Here is a 21,834-nt window from a genome sequence, read left to right as displayed (position 1 = left end):
CACACACACACACACACACAGTGAGTGGTCGCTCCACTCCTGCCCCAGGAAGGGTTGACTGGGTGGCATATTCACAGATGAGTGTTATCTTTCTTAAAACCATCACTGAGTGGACACGCCAGATGGGACCGTCAGACACGATGTTAAAAATACAGAGGGGGGAGATAACTGACTTCAGATCAGCTGTTCAGACTCTTCCTGCTGAGCAATGCTGGATTTAAACTTCCAATCAGAGCACGCAAACAATGGCTGATCTGTGGTTTTACTTAGCGTTCTCATGATTCCCTTCAGACTTGGATCAAATTTGTTTTTTAACCCTTAATAAAGTAGAAATCTACATCCATTATGTTAGCATTAGCATTAGCCTAGCTAGTAGGGTTGCTCGATTATGGCGAAAATTAAAATCTCGATTATTTGGGTCAATAATTGGAATTGCGATTATTAAATGCGATTATTCATTGACTTTGAAAATATCCATTTATTGGAGACATTTTTTTTGAACAGTATGTTTTTAACAGTTGATTACCCTGAACTTTAAGTATAATTCAACTGAAAAAAAAAAAAAAGTATTAAAAAAAAATTGTAATAATAATAATTACAAAATAATTGTTTTATTTCGATTTCGTTGTTTTCGTTATCGTTGCCAGCCATAATCGTAATCGCGATTAAAATATGATTAATTGAGCAGCCCTACTAGCTAGCTCAGTTTCGCCATTATCTCTGTCCCCTCGGTAAATATAATCCGCGTCCCATCTAGCGTCTCCAAACTCAGTTGACTACGTCTCACACATCGTTGTGCCTCCAGAGAACTGTGTGCCAGTAAGATCTGCATCACAATGCTACGTGGAATACATTTGATTATCTCTCTTTCACCAAGCTAGCCAAAAGAACTCATCCATCGTTCAGCTTCAGAGAAATCAAAAATAATTTCACTTAACATGTGATGCAAGTCTTTTACAGTGAGGCAGTTCCTTCAATGCAGGGATTGAGCAAAAAGAGAGAGTGGTAGAGGAAGGTGGTCGACTCGTTTAACATCTGTGACCTTTACATATTCTTGGTTTTACACTGATATCATAACATTAGATATATCTTACACTCGTGAAACAACTGCGACATTGGATTCTTCCTACTTTAATGAGTTGCTTTTCTGACTGAACATGTATTTTCAGCCAGCAAACTAATATTTCCCATCAAATAAAATACAATGTGCTCTTGACTTAAAACCTCTCATCGCCAACCACCTCTCTTGGTCATCCTCTCTTTTTCTCCATTGTGGCTTTTTGTACACAGCAAAACACATTTGGACGTTATTGCGAAGGACTTTTTGTTCCAATAAGGCCCAAAAAACACAAAAAAAGACACGAGAGAATCTGCCTTTTCTCAAACAAAGTCATCGACAGACGAGTAGCTGTTGCTCTGCTAACAACTGCTGTAAAAACAACTGATTGTTTGCTGCTGCAAAGAAAAATATAAAAAACACTTCTACTCTAAGTCTCATTGCACACTATTAGAAAAAGATCCTGCGTCTCCTGAGCGCCATTTTCAGAGTGTGTTCTCTATCGTCTATCGTTGTGGTTTATTTGGTAGAAAGCGTTGAGTTTGGAAGTGACTCCCTGTGGTGAGTTTAAAACGACAGCCTGTACAGTTTCTACGAAGTGTTTTCCCAAAGCCAGTGCACCTCCCACGTGTGTTCATTAGCAGCATGCTAAAGCTTAGTGAGTGGAGTGAGAACTACCTCTGTGGATCATTTAAATGCAGATCAAGGTTGGAAATAAATCCCCTCTCTGTACACGGGGGCCAATTCCCGGCGTTATTATTACCGAGACGTTATTAACATTAGCCGGATTCAACTTACATGATGCCCTTTTCAGTGGGAAATGACTTCCTCCTGATTGGGTGTGTTGGGGTTACGTTAAGGCGCGTCTCGCCTGGCGTTTCTATTTCACGCCGCGCCACCTCGCCTCTCTCGCTTCTCATTAACCCGCCGAGCCCTCAGAGGGGTGTGTGTGTGTGTGTGTGTGTGTGTGTGTGTGTGTGTGTGTGTGTGTGTGTGTGTGTGTGTGTGTGTGTGTGTGTGTGTGTGTGTGTGTGTGTGTGTGTGTGTGTGTGTGTGTGTGTGTGTGTGTGTGTGTGTGTGTGTGTGCAGCCAATATCCAGCAACTGCTGACAGGCTGCAAGTGAGAATGGAAGGCGTAGAGAGAATTTGGACCATCTGAGGCTCGTGTTTAAAAGCATTAGCTTAGTTTATGTGTACATGTTTATACAGACTTGTCATAGCAAACATGTAAAAACCTTTTTTTTTTGCAGACCTATAGCAAGTCCATCTTGAAAAGTCCCGTAGCCAGACAGGGCAGCTTAGATGAAAAATGACCTATTTGATATGGATCGTGCTCAGCTCTAGCAAATGGATAATCAATTGGGCAATGAAGTTAGGCTGCTGTCTCTAAAGGCGTTATGCGGATGCAGATAAACACCGACCCCCCCCCCTCCCCCTTCGCCTCTGAAAAACGTCAGCTGCTTTCACCTTGCCCATGTCAGAAGGCTTGCTTTACTGGCACTCATGGGGCCATACATTGCTTTTCTCATGCATACTTTCTGCTGCTGAGATAGAAGAGAGGCCAGGGAACGGTGAAGGGTAGAAAGGACAGGGTCATAGTCGTGCTATAGTGGATGATTTCCCATAGTTTGGAACATACCTTGCATGAGGCGAATGATCCTAAAAGCACATTTAAGCATCACGTATGCAAGAAATAAACATTCGTTGACACTGAATGTGTTTCAATCCCGCTCCTTTAAAGCTGGAAAGGCCCTTTTTAAACGCCCGTCTCACATTCAAGATGTTGTAGAGAACATTGTAGCCTACTTTCCAGCGCTCTTCCCCCCCGCAGCAGAAAGCATTTCCCAGGGTAGCAGCGCTCTGCAGTGGCGCTGTCCTTGGTGCTCTCTCTGCTTCAGTTAGGCAGCGGCTGGCTAAGAAACACGTTTTGTTTTCTCAGACGGGGAGCAGATTTGGTTTCATCACACCAAGGACAACACGCGGCGGGGCTAAATGTGGAAATCCCTCTCTAGGTTTGAGCAAACTAGCGCGGTTTTCTCTGCATGTTAGGAATTGATTTCTTCTGAGAAGCTGTGTTAGGATACCTCAGATGTGTTTGTGGCTTTGACAAAATGCAGACGGTGCTGTTGGCATTGGGAAAAGTCAAAATGGGCTTGGCAGCAATACTAATGATCACGGACACCATCTAATTTCAATATCACATAATACCACATCATTATCTGTGAATACACTCACTGATTACTTTAATCTGCATCCGCTCAAGGACACCGATGTTAAAATATGTTTCAGGGGAGGAAATATTCTAGACGGCAAAGATAGCTCATTGAGAAAACTCAAGGTCGTTCGTTGTGTATATTTAGCTCGTTGTATTTGTATCCACTTAATTTCAAACACATCAGTGAAAAAACATCCAGTATTTTAAGACTGTTTCACACCTTCTGGTTGCATAACCATGCAGTGCTCCAAAAAGCTCAGGTCCTGTGGAGATTTGAGGACATTTCTGCCTAAATTCTGCCGTCACATATATGCTACTTTTTTAAGAAGTAGGCCTCAACCGAAAGAGGTCAGTGGAAAAAGTCACCTGACGCCACCAAGAGGATACCTTAAACAGGCTTTTGCAGTTGGTTTCACGCCACCTTCGTCACTCAACATGATCTTTTTTTTTGACCACGCACCCTTCTTCCCGTGACACGTTTACCGTGGCCAGCCGTGCGTTTCGCCCTGATATGAAGAGTCGAGGAAATCTCCTTCCTCACAGCCTTCAACCTCCTCATCTTCGTGCTCTATCTTCTACTACCCTGACTCAGCGTCAAGCATCATGCCAGACAGAAAACCAACCTTCCCGTGCTACACGTCACTGGAGGTCCTGGGTCTGAGGGACAGGTTGGACGGGAAGCACCCACAGCAGGCCATCCACAGCGACTTCTGGATGTCTGGGTTTCTGAAAGCGTAGATGATGGGGTTGATGACGGAGCAGCAGGTGGCCGGGAGCACCGTGGCGTACGTGTATATGGCCGGGTAGCTGGAGTTGGCCACGATGGAGTACATGGCAAACGGCAGCCAGCACGCCCCGAAGGCACACAAGATGGCCGACAGCGTGGAGACCCCTTTGGTGGTGGAGATGGCCACGAACTGGTGCTGCACGGCGATCTGCTGCGCGTGGCGGAAGGCGATCTTGCAGATTTGCAGGTAGAGCTGCATCATCATGGCGAAGACGAGCAGGAAGGTGACGGCGAGGGCCACGGCGTTGATTTTGGTGACGGGTCGCAGGATGCTGCACGTGGATTCGTCTCGGAGACAGTTCCATCCCAGAGCCGGCAGCGAACCCAGCGTCACGCACAACACCCAGATGAAGAGCACCATCAGGTAGGTGAAGGTGACCGTGCGCTCCGTGTGGTAGGTCAGGGCGTTGTACAGCGACAGGTAGCGGTCCACCGTGATGGCGAGGATGTTGAACACGGACGCGGAGAAAGCGGAGATTAAAAGTCCGACAGACAGCAGCGTCACAAACTCCACGGAGCTGTCGATCAGATACGTGAAGACAAAGTTCAAGATGAGGCCCAGACCGGCCATGAGGTCGGCCACGGCCAGGGAACCAATCAGAATGAACATGGGGGCGCGGAGAGTCGGCGTGTAGAACAGAACTGCGATCACCAGAGCGTTCTCACAGGAAATGAGCGTCCCGGTGACACACAGCGCGATGTCCCACGGGTTTACTTCCTGGATGGCGACAGCGGTGGTGGCCGGCTGGAAGTCAGGGGTCAGGGTCCTCACCACGGGCTCAGAGGAGGAGTTTGAGGGGTCCTCGGCGAGGCTCCAGGAGGTGGAGGAGTCAAAGGGGTCGAGGGGGGAGGAGGAGTTTAGGCTGCTTCCCCCACCGCTACTCATGGCTGCTACTGCGGCCAGGGAGAGAATCATAGCTGGAGAGAAAGGGAGAGGAAGGAGGAGGAAGGTTAGGGGAGTGGATACAAGACAAGGGAGTAAAGAAGAATAGGAGAGTTCAGAGGTGACAACTAAAGGAATGTATTAAAGATGGTGATGAAAAGAGGAGAGGGAAAGGGGAGAAGAAGTGGTAAGAAATGTAAAAAGGATGGAGAGAATTGAGGTGAAAAACAGTAGCAAGGAGGGAAATGAAGGAGGGATTGCAGGCGATGATGTGTAAGAAGGAAATGTTCAGAAAAGGGTCATGTTAAAATATGCACAACAAAAAGCCAGAGGGAAAAGGGAAAGAAGAATGAGAGGGTTAATTAGTCAAAGTGAGCAGGGTCAGAAAAAGGCTAAGATGAGGGGTTTCAAAAAAAGACGATCAAGATAAATGAAAGGAGAAACGGTCGACGGAGCCAAAAGAGATGCCAAGTTTAAAAATGTGAGGGGAGAAAGGTTGATAGAAATCAAAGAAAAAAATGTGTAGATGAGAGGATGAAAAACATGGGTTAAGGTGTTGTGGATACAAAACAAAGAATGTGATGATATGAGTAAGGGGGAGCAAACGGCATAGGAGACGAGGACAAAACAAAGGAGGTGAGGAAAGGAGGCTTTAACGCGTATCCCCCTTTTCGATGGAGGGGCAAAAAATATTTAACATAAATTAGCATTATTGGTTTTTGTTTTACTAACATCATTTGTGTCTTAAAGTAGCGACAGTAAAAGTAGTCATTGTGCAGATTGGTCCATTTCAGAATAATATATATGATATGTTTTATAATGATTGATCATGTGTTGTCAAAGCTGGTAAAGGTGCAGCTAGTTTGAATGACTTTGTATACTGCAGGGAGCTTGTGAATGTACTCCAGGTGGAACTAAAGTCTGATTTAACACTTGTATATTTCACATAATTAATCAAAATCTGTAAAGGTATTAAATAAAAGTACACAATGTACCTCTGAATTGGAGTTGAGTAGAACTATAAAATAGCAAAAAATGGTAATACTCAAGTTGATTACAAATACCTCAACATGTGACTTAAGTACAGTACTTGAGTAAATATACTTAGTTACTTTACACCACTGGGTCCAAGACCCCCCCCCCCTCTAGAACCGCCCATGGTGGACACGCACACAAAGAGAGGAAAGTAATCCATACATTTCTGAAATATTCCTTCCATTTTTGCCCCATTTCTGACCAAAGCATGCACAATTAAATCAAACAACTGACAATAAAACAGCCACCAAAGCTTCAATCTAATTCAGTCCTACCTAGAAGATGTCGGATCCTGAAGAAGGTGAATTTCCTCACAGTCAGAACCATCATCAACACATTTCTATTTTTAGAGCATCTCTAAAAATGGTGCATGACGTCCTGGGGCACGGCGCGCGCGGTATATAGCTGCTTTCCTATAGTCTCGTGCGTGTGAGCTCCGTTTACATTAATAAGAACTCTGCTTTAATTCGGATTCGGATCAGTCGCACGCAGACACATATATAAAAATAAAAAAAATCCAGCACGAGGCTAATTTTAGATCCGAGGAGCCGAGAGATGCCAGGAGGATGGAGCTCCATTCACAAAAAAATGTCTCCTCTCTCTCTCTCTCTCTCTCTCTCTCTCTCTCTCTCTCTCTCTCTCTCACAACTCCCACCTCAGCCTCCACACACACACCCTTCCTCCGCCCCCTTTATTTTTCATCTCTCTTTCATGGTGCTGTGCACGCGCAAACACGCACTCACTTTCACCGTCAATGACTGCAAACCGGGGAAGGTCACCGGCTTCAGCACCACAGAAACCGGAGTTACTTGAAAAATGTTATCCGTTACAATTACTAGTTACCTATGAAAATAAAAAATATAACCTATAATTCGATTAACAAAATATAACCCGGATTACTTTCCGTTACCTTTGGACTACCTCACTGTCAAATGCCATGCAAATGAATACAAAATAAATATGATGTTTTTTTACTTATAATGTAAAATAACAGAACAATGTGACCTTAAAAAATTAAATATTTAAGATTAAAAACGTGTCCTCTTTTAGGATACAGAATAGTCTGCTGATTTAGTTTAACATATTAATTAAACAGTTTTTTTGCTTAATAAATGAAGTGCATTTGAACAAATATATTTAAAATAAAGATTAAAAGTAGCATACTGTAAGTGAAAACGAATAACCAAGCACAGGCCTACGTCTCCCAGTCCCTACACAATATATACATTTTAAATTTAAAACGTATTGAAATCCTGCTTGTAGTCCCCTTTTTTGTTTAAAATGTAACCGTAACCCGCTTTCTTTTCTTCATGTAACTGTAAGGGAATACATTTTTCTAGTATCCTGATTACGTAATCCCGTTACATGTAATCCGTTACTCGCCGACTTCAGACACCCTGCTTGCATGCACCTGCTCATCCTGCAGCTCACATCTCAGCGTGTTTTAGCGAAACACAGAACAATAAATACCTGGATCTGTTTCATTCAGCCGCAGCAGTGCAGTCCCTAAAACGGGGGGGGGGGGGGGGGAGGCAGGGAAAGAAGGGGGAGACCACGCCACACAGAGACACAACAAGAGAGGAATTTACCAGCTGCTTCTTCTTGTTTTTCTTCTTCTTCTTCTTCTTCCCCCCTGCAGGAAACAGCTCTCTCGTCCGTTATCCTTCACTTTATGCGTGCATGTGTGTTTTTTCTCTCCCAGGGTCTCCCCCCTTTTCAGCGGCGCGCGCTATATTCCTCGGTTGGCATGGTTATTAGCCTTCTGTCGGCGGGTCCGTCCTCGCGCTGCACATCCCCGGCCCCTCATTGGACGAGCGTGTCATTCTCCTCGTCTGACGTCAGAAGTCCCCGCACCTCCACTCACCGTCATCATGGTCGGCGCGTGTGAATCACGGAGAGGGAGGATAAGTGAATAATATGTTCACCTTTTAGTGGAGGAAACTCAGCTCTGCTTTTATTTAGGAATATAGGTCGACTGTTGCCTACTATTTATATATATATATATATATATATATATATATATATATATATATATATATATATATATATATATATGCTTAGCATTTACTTCCATTCTTTTGACATATACCAGCAGTGGTGGAAAGTAACTAAGATTGACTCAAGTAGCCTTATTTTAAGAGACTTGAACTCGAGTATTTACACGTGTTGCCACTTTATTCTTCTAATCCACTATAATTCAGAGTTAAATAGTGAACTTTTACTCATTGAAGCATTGAAACTTACTAAAAGAAATTGCCCACATTATTGAGAAATACAATAAAAACAATGTTTGGCTGCAAAACTATTCGTGTTGTTTATCCCAAACTGCATTTAAGTTAATGGTAAAGTAAGTTACTGAACTAAAATGTAAGGTACTTGGCAAATGCGCCTCTTTTATTCAACAACTGGCCCCAGCACGGCCCCCCCAGTAAAATTGGTGTTGAACCACCAGCGATTAGTACAGACCCATTTCCCCCCTGAGCCAAATCCACCTTTTTTTATTGTTTTTAAAACTGAGGTTAAATGTAAATATAAGTGGTGGTATTTTACAGGACCTACACATTTCACGACACTTTTTCCTTCCACTTTAAATCGTGAAAAGGGTGTGATTAATAACCAACTAAAAATGCATGTGTGCTAAAATTTGCTTCTGCTGCTGCTGCATCTTGTAAAGTGTGTGTGCATGCTTGAGTTCTGCAGACAATGCAAAGCAGCTATACAGCGTGCTGATACTTATGCAACCTCACAGAGCTGCTGGGTATCATTACTCACATGTGTGTCGCCATGCATGAAGAAGCTTTTGCGGCTGTAAAGAGCCCAACACCAGCTCTGTCAGGCAGCTGTGTGTGTGTGTGTGTGTGTGTGTGTGTGTGTGTGTGTGTGTGTGTGTGTGTGTGTGTGTGTGTGTGTGTGTGTGTGTGTGTGTGTGTGTGTGTGTGTGTGTGTGTGTGTGCGTGCGTGCGGGCGGGCGGGCGGGCGTGTGTGTGAGAGAGAGCTGCAGGCTTCTTCACATCATCTGTGGCCTCAAAACAAACTTGCTCTGGCTGGTTGATGAAGTTATAATGATGAAGATGTAAATGTTGGATTGACTAACAAGTATGTGTTGCAATAATAATGTGTTGTTTGATAGAAAACTAACCCACATACATTTTTGACACAAGGATATTCAACATAACATTTAAACCTAATAGGAATTTGTATATTGAATTAGGCCTATTATACCTTGGGCCTATGGTATTGCCAGGTGCTGTAAATCCCCAAATCTGTATTTTAGTCATACTTTTAAGCAGATGTTAGTTTCCTAAGTGGCTGGTTAGGGCTCTGCAGTTATTCACCAGTATTTAGTATAAAGCAGATTCTTACCAATACATTTTGTCAGCCCTATTAGCTCGCACTGATATATTAGCGTTAGCATTCATGTCAAGAGATAAGATTTAGTTTTAGCTTTTCATCTTAGCCAACCTGAGCAGTGAAGATTTTATGAAAAACACCTGTGCCCTTAAGGAATCAACATTTAAAGAAAAATAGGATCGATGTATTAATTTATTACATTTTGCAGTGGTTTATTTTATTATTAACACATGTACTATGTATTCCCATAGCAACAGGCTACTTGCAGCTGCTGATGAAGATCAGGTGACAAAAAGCTCGAGAACATCTTGAGAATTTACCCCGTTTTTTTTTAAGGTAAAGATTACATTTTTGATCTCCATTTTTGTATTTCCGCACATTCAAGGTCTTATCTTTTCACCCTCTGTCTGAAACTAATTGGTTAGCTGGCCAGCTCTGTTGTGATTGGTCAACCGCTTAGATATGTGTTGGACCACTATCCACTAAAAGCGATTAGTTAAATTGTGGTTATGTTACAGAAGTAAACAAAGGAGTCCAATGGAGGTGTTTCAGACAGGGGGGGAGAGTGAGAGAGAAACCCCCTATGGAGGAACACAGGGATTCTAGCCTTTTTCCGACCATGCACTAAAACCTGAATAACACACTACAGGAAAGGGAAAACGCCAAAAAGCATAATGAATATCATATTCTAAGAGGTGGTCAAATTCCGTCTAATTCCCCTCGACGCTCTTATTAATGAACTGCTGCTCTGCTTGGATATGATAATAGCTTCCACTTTAACATCATTTCTTTCTAACTAAATTTGTGTGTGACACCGTGGCCTGCTGGCTAATGGCAACGTCCCTGGTGTGAAAAGAAAAACTCACGCTCATATTTCTCTCTTTCTCTTTGTCTCCCTTTATCTCGATTACATCATCACACCTTTAGTGCAGGAAACTCCCGAGCAAAGCCCACACGCTCTGCTGCAAACCTCTCTCTTTATTTTCTTCAGCTATCCTCATGTCTCTTTAAAGCTAACCCCGAAATATAAATGCAACAGTAAAGAAGATTTTTATTTATTTTAATCCATACATTCTTACTCCCCTTCCCATCTTTCTTATTTCAGTGTACGGCGCTCTGTATGAATCACTCCACATGATGAGAATACAGATGAAATGCGAGTGCACGTGCGTCTTCATTGACGCCCTCTGCATGTCCGACTTCATTCATCTTTCCAGCAAAGCACCATGGGTAATTGAGAGCTGTTACATCATCTTGCTGCTCTGGTATGCTTCGTAGCAAACAATGCTGCCTCTCTCTTTTACACACACCTTCAGTTTTTTTACACTGTGATGCCAAACAAAGTCAGACTTCATTTCATCACTGATTCAACATTCGATGGAAGTCATGGGAGGACATTGAGTTGTATAACTTCTTCATTTTTAGGGCAGCGGTGCATGTTTGCTCCTTATAAACACAGCCAATGTCGAGTTATCTAACGGAGAACAAATGTGCAAGGATATGAGAAAAATAGACGAGGTGTGGTGTAAAAAAAAAACTGGATAAACAGGCTTCTGCTGGATTAAATCCCCACACACACATTGGCTAGAAACATCTCAGCGGTGAAAGTGGATGACTAATACTTCCCCCCCCCAACCCCTCTCCCTTCACACTCATACACACCTACACACTCTCTACAAACAACAACTGGGTTTCCCTTGAGTGAATTGCTAAAAGGAAAAATCCACTTACTGTATGAGGCTGGACTCAAGTTGGTACTTAATGTTTTATCATTGTTACAGATATATGCCGATATTGGAAAGATCTCTCAGGACCCCTTTAGCCCAATGCACATAATAATCACTCATACATTACCTGTGAAGACATGGTGGAGTTGCATTAACAGATATCAGTAGTGTAATGAAACCAGGGCTGTCAAAGATAACGCGTAGTGAAGAAGTTGAAAATAGCATGACATGAAAAGCTTAAGAGCAAGTACCTCAAGATTGGACTTAAACACAGTACTTAAGTAAAGGCACTTAGTTTGTGGCTAAATCTTGCCGGCCGATAGCTTAAATTAACTTAACTTACATTTACATTTGCAGGTCTCCCTTGAAAAAGAGATCTATGATCTCAAGGGACGATCTGAATAAATAAAGGAAGAAAAAAAAAAAGAAGAAAAGATTGACATTGTTGCAATAATTATTATACATACATTTTGTGTAAAGCAATCATATTTGTCATCTCACATGTTGATAAGAGTATTACAAACTTGAAAAATATCCCTTTTAAGGTACATTTAAAACAGATAAAGAATTACAATTCATCACGATTAAATATTTGAATCGGTTCACAGCACAAAATGAAACCAATAGACTTTTGAAAATTAAAATACTAATACTGATATTCCATTTCAATGATATCCTCCTGTGTTCCAGGGCAGGCCTGTGGCGCAGTGGGTTGTTTGTTGGTGTTCTGATCAGGGGGTTACAGGTTCAAACCCCACTGCAGTCAGCATGTCGTTGTGTCCCTGGGACACTTCACCCCAAATTGCTCCATGTGGTGATTGTCCACAGTTTTGAGTATGTAAGTGGCTTTGGATAAAAGTGTCTAACAAGTAACATGTAGTGTGATATCATGTCCATTTTCTGTTCTATGGATGATCAATTGTGGGTCTAAACGACACAGATCGTCTCAAAGCGATCATCAAATCTAAAGTCTGTTAATGAGAGCTTCTTACTTATAACAGCAAGCAGTCGTCGAGAAAAATGAATGGTTTTGTAGTTTTAAGTTTCCATAACCACCCAAAATATCCTGTCCTAAGCTTAAATAAACAAAATGTACTTTAACCTCAGCCTGAGTCTAGCTTTTAAAGCCTATAACTGCATCACTAGATCAGCATCAGAGCAGTGACATATCATCTCGCTGCACTTGTCACACTGACGGGCTCCTGCATCATTTACAGAAAGCGACATGTTTTCCTCTTGTTTCTCCAGAACTCGAGTCCTAAAGAGCTGTGTTTGAAATGAAATCACACGCTGAATCACCAGTGGCTCCGTCGTCTCTCTCCCTGAGTGGATCTGGATGTGCATGCATTATTCAGAGCGCCGCTGTATGGATTAAGAGGAGGACACCGACTTTCGAGACCCTCCAAATCCCTGCCTCACTGTCGGAGCTGTGATTCTGTAGTTAGCCACGACTCCGGAGAGCCGTAACTCCGCTTTGATTAAAGGTCTCAGAGAAAGGTCGAGAGGGAAGGAGAGGCAGGAAGAGAGCAAAGTGATGGACAGAGCCTTTGGTTGATGGAAAAGTAAAACGTCCCTCTTCACTGTGAACGAGAAGCTGGACATAAGTGTGTGTGCCGCTGTGATAATGATGAGTTAGGCTGACTGTGGGGTTCAGAAAGAACTCACATTGTTCGATTGCTGTGGTGTTTATTCAACACAGATGGTATAAGTAGCTGTAGGTGTTAGCACTTATAGCACTTATCTTTCGCTTAAATATAAAAGAAAATCGACTTTCACTTCTAACTTGCCTTGTAGACTTGGGGATGCTGTCTTGGTGTCGTTATACTCTGCTTCACAGAAGAATACACTCTTAGTAAAGCTGCACTTTAGTGTCTTTCAGCTTCTTGTTTTGGTTTAAAAACTTGCTTTCGTTGGCTGTAATCCGACCACGATCATTTACTGCTGTGTTAAAAAAGCCACAACTGACTGAAAAGACGTTTGTTACAGAGGTTGTTGAAGACTAAAGCAAAGATGTCAAAGTTCGATTTATAATTGATCAAATAAATGCTAATTTAGGTTCATGTCTGGATGTCTCAACACGCAACCGTATGAAACATGTATGCTAAATCGAAGACACTATCTGGTACCTCTCACTCCTCATAGTGCTCCTCATGACATTTGCGATGTTATAGCACCCACATGAAAACAAGAAAGAGCTGAGGACTCTCTACCACAGTGGTTCTCAACTGGTCACGCCTCGGGACCTACTTTTTAAATTGTCAATAAATCGCGACCCAACATTTTGAACCACTCAAATCTATTCAACAAAAAATCGTGCTGTAATATATACGCTTTTCAGCAAACAATATTAATTCAAGTGAAGTACAGTGCATATATCCCTTATATTCCTTCACAGAACTAAAGTATGCTTTTAAAAAAGGTTTAATGAGATGATGGAGGGGGTCTGGGGGGATTGTCCCCCGGGAGATTTTTAGAAATACTAACATAAAAACTACGCATTCTGGTACACTCTGAGAAGAAAATAAATAAATCTATTGCTACCCGACATATTAATAATATTTTATGTATTTCACTTGTTCTGACAGCTGAACTTGTATGTGTGACTTACTTTGTGGGTAAGGGTAGATAGCCCCCATTGTTCTGTGACCTGTCAATCATCAAACCGGGGTTCATATTTCATTGTGTTCATTTTTATCTGAAGTTACCCATGGATGTATAAAGAGTAGTTCTACCGCGGAGTTATTCTCCGTGGGGACTTCAGGCAACAATCTTGATTCTGATTGGCCAGAAGATTCGACCAAACATCAGCAAAGATGTTTTATTGAGAAGATGATCACTACTTGACAGACGTTTTCAAAACCGTTTATGGTCTCCAGTGCTTCCACTCCAACGCCGACTGGATGCGCAGCGTTAGAAAATCGGGCCTTCAAAATAAAATGGTGACTTTACCCCCAAATAAAAACATTCCACTCGAAAATGTAGGTGTAGAATTATATGGATTATGAGCCAACCACCATATTGAAAACAGTCACAAAATCTTTAACAGCTAAACAGAACAAAAGAGAGTTTTCTTTGAGTTAAAGAAGAGTGGCGTTTTCTCATTTGTTGTAAATTAATCCTGTTTAACCAGTGGCTGTGACTGATTGAAAACAGAAGATCCGTTTCTATGGATACATGCACTTTAAATTACCATGTGTTTTCTCAAGCCTCGGTTTGTATCTTATCTTTATATTACTGCCTAATCTTAGCGCTCCATTTATAGAAATAGATATAATAAGGGAAATCTGTGCATGCATGTATTTCCACAGCTATATGTGTTAAAGCAAATGTAAAAAACATCTGGGTGCATGAGATTTGTAAGGGTGTGTTTTTTTTACACCATAATACTTTAATAATAGGGATCCTGCACCTGTTTCCTCACTATTATTTAAAGCTGACACTAACATTGTGTTTGTGTGAATGTGTGCGTGCACCTACTGTAAATGTTAATAGTAGTAGTAGTAGTAGTAGTTGTAGTATTTGTAGTAGTAGTGTGGGTGGACAGCAGTTCCTTTTTACCTTCATGTCTTTTTAACACAACTATCATTGGCCGCCATTATCGTATATTATCCAGTTTTAAACCCAGTGGCTTTAAAGGGGCCTCTAATGTTAATTTTCAGGTTCATATTTGTATTTTGGGACATGTCTCCATGCTTTAATGTTCAAAAAGCTCTTTATTTTTCTCACACTGCCTGTGCTGCAGCACCTCTTTTCACCCTCTGTCTGAAACCAGAGCCTAGTCTGCTGTGATTGGTTAGCTGGCCGGCTCTGTTGTGATTGGTCAACAGCTCAGAGATGTCCCGCCCCCTTCGCTTTATCACATGCAAAAACCTATATAACACAGTATAGGAAAGGAAAACCCCAAAAAGGACAATAGGCCCTCTTTAATGCATGAATTACCTCTGTCAACGTCATCAATAGGGGCGTTCACACCGGAGTACTTTTACCCGTACTTTTCCGTTTAGTTCCGTTAGTGCCTGGAATTTTGCGTTCACACCAAAAAGAGAACTTAGTTCCAATAACTTTTACCCCAATGTTTAGTCCTTGCTAGAGAGGTGGGACTATCCTGGGGAGAAAAAAGTACCAATTTCTGATTGGCTGGACGAATTGCAAACCACGCCCCGTAAAACTCTGAAAAGTTTTGTGAAGCCGCCATTGTATTTGCTGGCATTAGCATTATTAGCATTAGCCCCGCGCACTAACAGAGAGAGAATAATTTATGGCAACACAAAAGAAAACATGGGAGCGGTGGAGATCAGGAGGTGTCGCCGTTGTGGTGATTTACTCGGAAGGCTTCAGTAGCTTCAGTGGGAGTCCCAGCAGCTTCTACTGAAGCCAGTCCCTAACTCCGGGGACTTCGGGCCGGGGACTTTGGGTGGCAGTATACGCCGTGAAGTGGTTTGTGGCCTGCCAGTAAACCCAAAGCAAAAGAAGAAGAAGTGACGTCAGCGGCTTCATTGTGGATTAGAACATTGTGGATTTGCGTAATCTTCCCTCAGGGAACTTATTCCGGTGTGAACGCGATCTCTACTTAGTTCCATGGGGGTAAGTGCTGGCACTAAGTACGGCAAAGTACTTGGTGTGAAAGCGGCTAATGACAAACATCTGAGAAAATGTCCCTTGCTTTGTTAAAAACCTTTGTAACCTTTGAACAGCTGTGTTCCTGCAATGATGCACAATCAATAGTCTCACTTTAATCTAATTGACTATTTTCATGACCTGTCTACACACATGTTTGATTCCAACCCTTGTCTGATAAAGTTTGTTTATATTTTACTACGTGCATGAGTAGGAGTGAGAACATTGGAGTGATGCAGTTCACCATCCCATCATGGTGTGTTGTTGTGTTTAATGATGACGGCAGTATTGACGCCATGAAACAGTTTTTTTCAGTCTAGCTTTACACATCTAATATTCATCTTATTTCAAACATCTAATATTCATCTTATTTCAACACATTTGGTTGCTGTTCGGGTATGACCATTAGCTTGTTATTACTGGTGCAAAATGGCAGTGCTATAAAGCTGCTGACTGAAAGGTATCATGGGAAATTCAATATGCCTTCAAACTACGTGTGTTTGCAAGACTTGTGGCTGCTGTTCAACAAAAGTTGGTCGCATTGCGTGGCTTTAATGGAGCACAAGATTCATTTAATACTTTCTTTTTACCCTCAGTGGAAACATTTTGGTGGTTTCAGTGTCATTCAAAGTGCTTCGGCTGGAAATTAAACTGTAAATCTCTTTTTGACAACTCACACCGACGTCTTAAGAATACTTAGTTGGTGAATTTGTGTGTGTAGATTTTAAAACCCAGTGTAGTGTTCTCCAATCTGATTCAGAAATGATCTAAATGTGTCTATAAGGATTATGACCAAACCTCCAGAAGTGCACCATTTGATATCAGAACAGTTAAATTAACCGTTTAAAGGTCACCTATTTTGCAAAATCCACTTGTTCATGTCTCTTCTACATCAACATGTGTCCCCTCTTCTTCATGTCAATTCTACATCAACATGTGTCCCCTCTTCTACATGTCTCTTCTACATCAACATGTGTCCCCTCTGTGGAAAGAGACTCTGGAAGTTTCAGGAAAAAAGATTCTCTCTCTTTTTGTCCTGATCCATTTATTTAAAAACCTATCTGAAAATGAGCTGATCAGATTTTGGCCACTTTATGATGTCATAACGATGTTTTGGCTTGTGTAACCATTAGCCAATCAGCAACCAAGGTTTTTATCACCTGTATCTCCTCCTAGAGCACCATTGTGGGGAGGGGCTCCTTATTTTCATCTAAAGTAACAGACAGAGAATCAGCACTTTGGAAACAGGGCTGAAACAGATGGGATTATGGGTAATGCTGCAATGATCTGTTTGGTGTTTCAGCCAATCGGAGACATGTTCTGTATATATCTGAGACCTATAATATATTGATGAAAAACAGTATCATAGGGGACCTTTAATTTATCCCCCCCTGACTTCAGGTCTACTTTACCCTTCCATAAAAGGTCCATCCTCTGGTCCATCTGTCCTGGCGTCCTCTCGTCTCTTTCCACCAGCTCCATCCATGGTCACAGCAGTTGGGTTCAGATTCAGACATTTCAGTGATTTCCCTCCAGTTTCTGGCTGCGGTCCTCTGGCTGGAGCCCGGGGGGCCGCAGTGACCAGATGCTGGACTGCTGTAGAGCCTCTTGTCTGGGACACTCAGTCACCAGATGGCCCCTCACCTCTGGACCTCATCCCTCCTCTGTCAGGCCGGGAAACCCATCAGTCAATCCAGGACGTGTTCTACCTGGTTTCCTCGCTTTATAACCCACCTCAAAACTGACTGCTTTTACTATTTTTTTTATTTGAATTCTTCCCGACAGGCAAAGGTGTCCAACCTGAAATTACTTATGTCTGGCCAATGGTACAAAATCTACAGATGTTTAATTCATTGTCAATTTTAAGAAGTAAATCAGCAATAGTCCCAACTGTGAAGCAGAATCAGAATACTTTATTTATCAAGGAAATTACTGATTATTTTTGATGAAATTAAATAAATGAATGAAATAAAACAAATTATAATAAAATAAGATGAATTTATATAAAATAAAACAACATATCATTTAATAGAATTTAATAAAACACAAATAAATTAATGATAGTTTGATGAGTAAAAGTAAAAATGTGCAAAAATAAGTTACAATTAAATATAATTATTTTAATATTATTGAAAATTATAATACATAAATTATGAAAACCAGATTATTGCATTTACTGCAATAATTGAAATTAACATGAGGGACATTTGATATTCTTAATTTATTAATAAAAAAACAATAACAAATAATTCATTTTTCAAAATACTTTACATTTTGGCTGATTCACTTACGAATAAATTGAGCCCTTATCTTTGTACCCATGAGAAGAAACTGTCCAAAAAAACATTTGTCCTCCAGCTGTAGTGGCTTTTTATGACCTTTTCTGATCTGTGTTTTTACTAGTTTCCTTTGTTTACAGATGGCCTACTGTGAATACAAAATCAACCCTGAAATCTAACAGACTTTAAAGCACACACTCCATCAATGTCATGGAGCACTGAGGAGGAACTTGTGTGCTTCCTCTGTGCTGCGATTCGTTAATGTTAAATGTCACAGCGCGGCTCAGGGGGAGGACAGAGGGGAGGAGACCACACGTGACATTAACTCAAGATTTATTTAACAAAAAGGAAAATTAACAATAACGTGATGTATCATTTGAATTGAGCAGCCAGAAGAGGTGTCCGTTATCCCGCTGATGGGCTTCCTGCTGGTCTCCCCGAGGGAAACGACACCACAGAGGATCAATCAACACTACAGAGCTGTAAGTCACACACACACACACACACACACACACACACACACACACACACACACACACACACACACACACACACACACACACACACACACACACACACACACACACACACACACACTACTATTCCAGTGTGCGTGTGCGTGTGTGTGTGTGTGTGTGTGTGTGTGTGTGTGTGTGCGTGCGTGCGTGCGTGCGTGCGTGCGTGCGTGCGTGTGTGTGTGTGTGTGGTTGTGTGTGTGTGTGTGTGTGTGTGTTTGTGGCCCCTGTTGTGAATGATGTGTCTGAAGGGGTTTCCCGCAGAGAGCTGCAGTGGTATTTTGTCACCAGGCAAAATGCAGACAGGAAACCCTACTGTGTGTGTGTGTGTGTGTGTGTGTGTGTGTGTGTGTGTCGGTGTGTGTGTGTGTGTGTGTGTGTGTGTGTGTGTGTGTGTGTGTGTGTGTGTGTGTGTGTGTGTGTGTGTGTGTGTGTGTGTGTGTGTGTGTGTGTGTGCGTGCGTGTGTGTGTGTGTGTGTGTGTGTGTGTGTGTGTGTGTCTGGCACTGATATAAGGAGGAAAAGAAAGACTGAGATATGAGGGGAGTTATTGAGAAATATATTGCTCTCGGAAAGAGCAGGATAAAACTGGACAGAGGAGAATAAAAGAGACATAAGGGAGAGGATGGGGGAGCATCATACAATAATGCCTCTGTGAAAATACAATAAGGACAAAATAACACCTATAAATAAAAGGGGAGACCTGCTCAGCACTAACAGACAGCAGCCAGTAAGTGCCAGGATACGTCTCTTTACAGAACACAAAACGGCAAGCTTTTTTACAATGTTACTGCCTAACATTTAAACATATCAGAGAAACATGTTTCTGAAAGGTGCTAAATGTGAGTTTTATACCCTAACACTTTAAATCCAATGCTTTAAAATGGTAGTGTACAAACTAATGGCTAACGTGATTGTGGCTAAATCCAATTCGTATGTACTGTATAAGAAAAAACACAAAATAATAAGCTAAAAAAGGCTAAAAAGCTCAGTAAAAAAGTTGAGATAATCTAGGGTATGATTATCTGTTAGCTTTCACTCGACACATTTGATCCATTGTCAGCATAAAAATAATGATTAGTGCTGCTCTAAATCTGCTTATTGTGTATTTAGTGAACAAACTAGCTTGTTAGCGCACTAGCTTGTTCGCACTTGTACAGTATTGTGAGTGTGTGTCTGCATGTGTGTGTGTCAAACTACACAAACTATACATTTGATCCACTGTTAACATGAACAAATTGATAGCTTTAAATCTGCTTACTGTGTATTTATAGTGTGCTAACTAGCTTGTTAGCACACTAGCAAGAAATTAATTAAATTTGTATCCATCATTCATTGTGCACGTGTGAGTATGCGTGTGTGTGTGTGTGTGTGTGTGTGTGTGTGTGTGTGTGTGTGTGTGTGTGTGTGTGTGTGTGTGTGTGTGTGTGTGTGTGTGTGTGTGTGTGTGTGTGTGTGTGTGTGTGTGTGTGTGTGTAACTATGATGCAAACTGGCAGGCTGCTGTCACTGTGAGCAGCTGTGGGTTAGGACCCCACTGTGCCACACCACTGCTGTCTGACACACACACACACACACACACACACACTCACACACACACACACACACACACACACACACACACACACACACACACACACACACACACACACACACACACACACACACACACACACACTCTCACCTGTCAGTCCATATTACTGTTAACATGTGCGACTTGAGAGCCACACTAGGGTTTCAAGTAAAAATAGCGCACTCTTCTTATTCATAGAATGAACAGCTTTGATGCTGATCGAAGAGGGCAGTGTGTGTGTGTGTGTGTGTGTGTGTGTATGTGTGTGTGTGTGTGTGTGTGTGTGTGTGTGTGTGTGTGTGTGTGTGTGTGTGTGTGTGTGTGTGTGTGTGTGTGTGTGTGTGTGTGTGTGTGTGTGTGTGTGTGTGTGTGTGAGTGTGTGTTTGTATTTCCTTAAAATCAAAGCTACAGCCAACATAATGTGTGTCACTTGAGGTCTTTATCCTGCTCGTGCAAGCTCGGAATGTCCCAAACAAAGTGGCAGCTCGTACTCTCACCTCAGGGCTGACACTAAAAGACTTTAACAGTGTTAAATTATACAAAACATTAGTAGCCAAACATTAATACTTGAGTTTGGTATTCATGTCAGATAACACCTTTGTCTTTTAATTAAATGTAGCTTCCAAATGAATTATGACATGAACAAAACACTCAAAATGCCTCTATTCTATGTAAAACAAGACATAATTTAGCCTCCAAAAGTAATAAAATAAAGCATAAAGACAGCTCTGAATTCTTTAAAAACAACCCCTTTTTGTTCATGCATGTGTTTTAAATGGCTTCCCACAAGACTGAACAAAATGAACAACACAGTGACAATAAACGTCTTTATTGCTGAAAAGACACACAATGTATCCTTTATTTAAACTTTAGCATCCACAGGTGGCTGTTACGTATGTTTATAGTCAGGGGTGCATAAGTGGTACGCAGGTGCGCATGCGCGGCAACAATCTGAAATGCGTACCGTCACTTGTGTCACAAAGCGCATTTGCGTACCGACGTACTTGTGAAGCTTTTCCAGAAGGCGGTTAGATCACCGGACGACAGAGTCGGTCTCCGTGTGCACAGACAGGGCTGCTGTTAACGTCGGTCTGTACAGCAGCACTGCGCTAAAACAGCTGGTCACAACGTTCACAGCTCTGTGGTTACGAGGCTCTGCACTCCACTCCCCCCCTCCTGACATTCGCGCGATACGGGCTTCATGGGAACTTTGAGGAGAGCCAGAAGTTGGAATACCAAACACTGACTCCAGGTACTCATCAGAGTACCTCACTGAGAAATTTGTGTGCAACCCTGTTTATAGTCTAATGTTGCTTTTAGCTTTATGTTGGAACATCTTAAAATCAGCTTGCTCTTCTCACCAGTTATAATATAGAGGTGTCCTCCGTTGGGATTGATTCAAGCTGAAAATATGTCGCATACGGCAAGAAATATGGAATCAATACCCTCAGTAAATGGCTCTCATCCAGCGTGTAAATCAATTTTGTACCCTGTCTTTTCTTCATTCCTGTCTGTTTTGTTCTTCTCCTTTCCCTATTCGCCCCTGAACGTGTGTTTAGGAAGGTGTGATCTCCCACAGCGTTTCACACATGTCTCTTTGCACCTACACACACTTAATACATTTGCAATCAAAAACAGTTGTTTCTTGCGTAACGGCCAGCTGTTCCTGCTCTGAAAGCTGTGGTTTTAATTAGCAACTTCTGTCTCCTAGCGGTAATTGGATGTGGCCACACACACACACACACACACACACACACACACACACACACACACACACACACACACACACACACACAC

General features: G+C 42.0%; 1 protein-coding gene across 2 annotated transcripts in view; it reads right to left on the bottom strand.

The window, feature by feature from the left end:
- Nucleotides 1-7,830, bottom strand: part of gpr185b (G protein-coupled receptor 185 b) — an 8,339-nt gene extending 509 nt beyond the window's left edge. The window contains exons 1-2 of one of the 2 annotated variants that reach the window (XM_079672853.1): nucleotides 7,567-7,830; nucleotides 1-4,977 (exon numbers count right to left, since the gene is read on the bottom strand). The exon at nucleotides 1-4,977 is cut by the window's left edge and continues 509 nt beyond it. In XM_079672853.1, coding sequence (XP_079528979.1) covers nucleotides 3,905-4,975 — 1,071 coding nt within the window. In that variant the 5' untranslated portion in view covers nucleotides 4,976-4,977; nucleotides 7,567-7,830 and the 3' untranslated portion in view covers nucleotides 1-3,904. Of the gene's footprint in view, nucleotides 4,978-6,252; nucleotides 6,943-7,566 lie in introns of those variants that run through there. The other variant, XM_079672852.1, reaches the window with a different exon arrangement.
- Nucleotides 7,831-21,834: the final 14,004 nt, after the last annotated feature.

Source organism: Notothenia rossii (assembly GCF_949606895.1).
Source record: "Notothenia rossii genome assembly, chromosome: 3".
Lineage (NCBI taxonomy): Eukaryota > Metazoa > Chordata > Actinopteri > Perciformes > Nototheniidae > Notothenia > Notothenia rossii.
The sequence above is the reverse complement of the archived record's forward strand: the minus strand, read 5'-3'. Positions and strand labels throughout refer to the sequence as shown.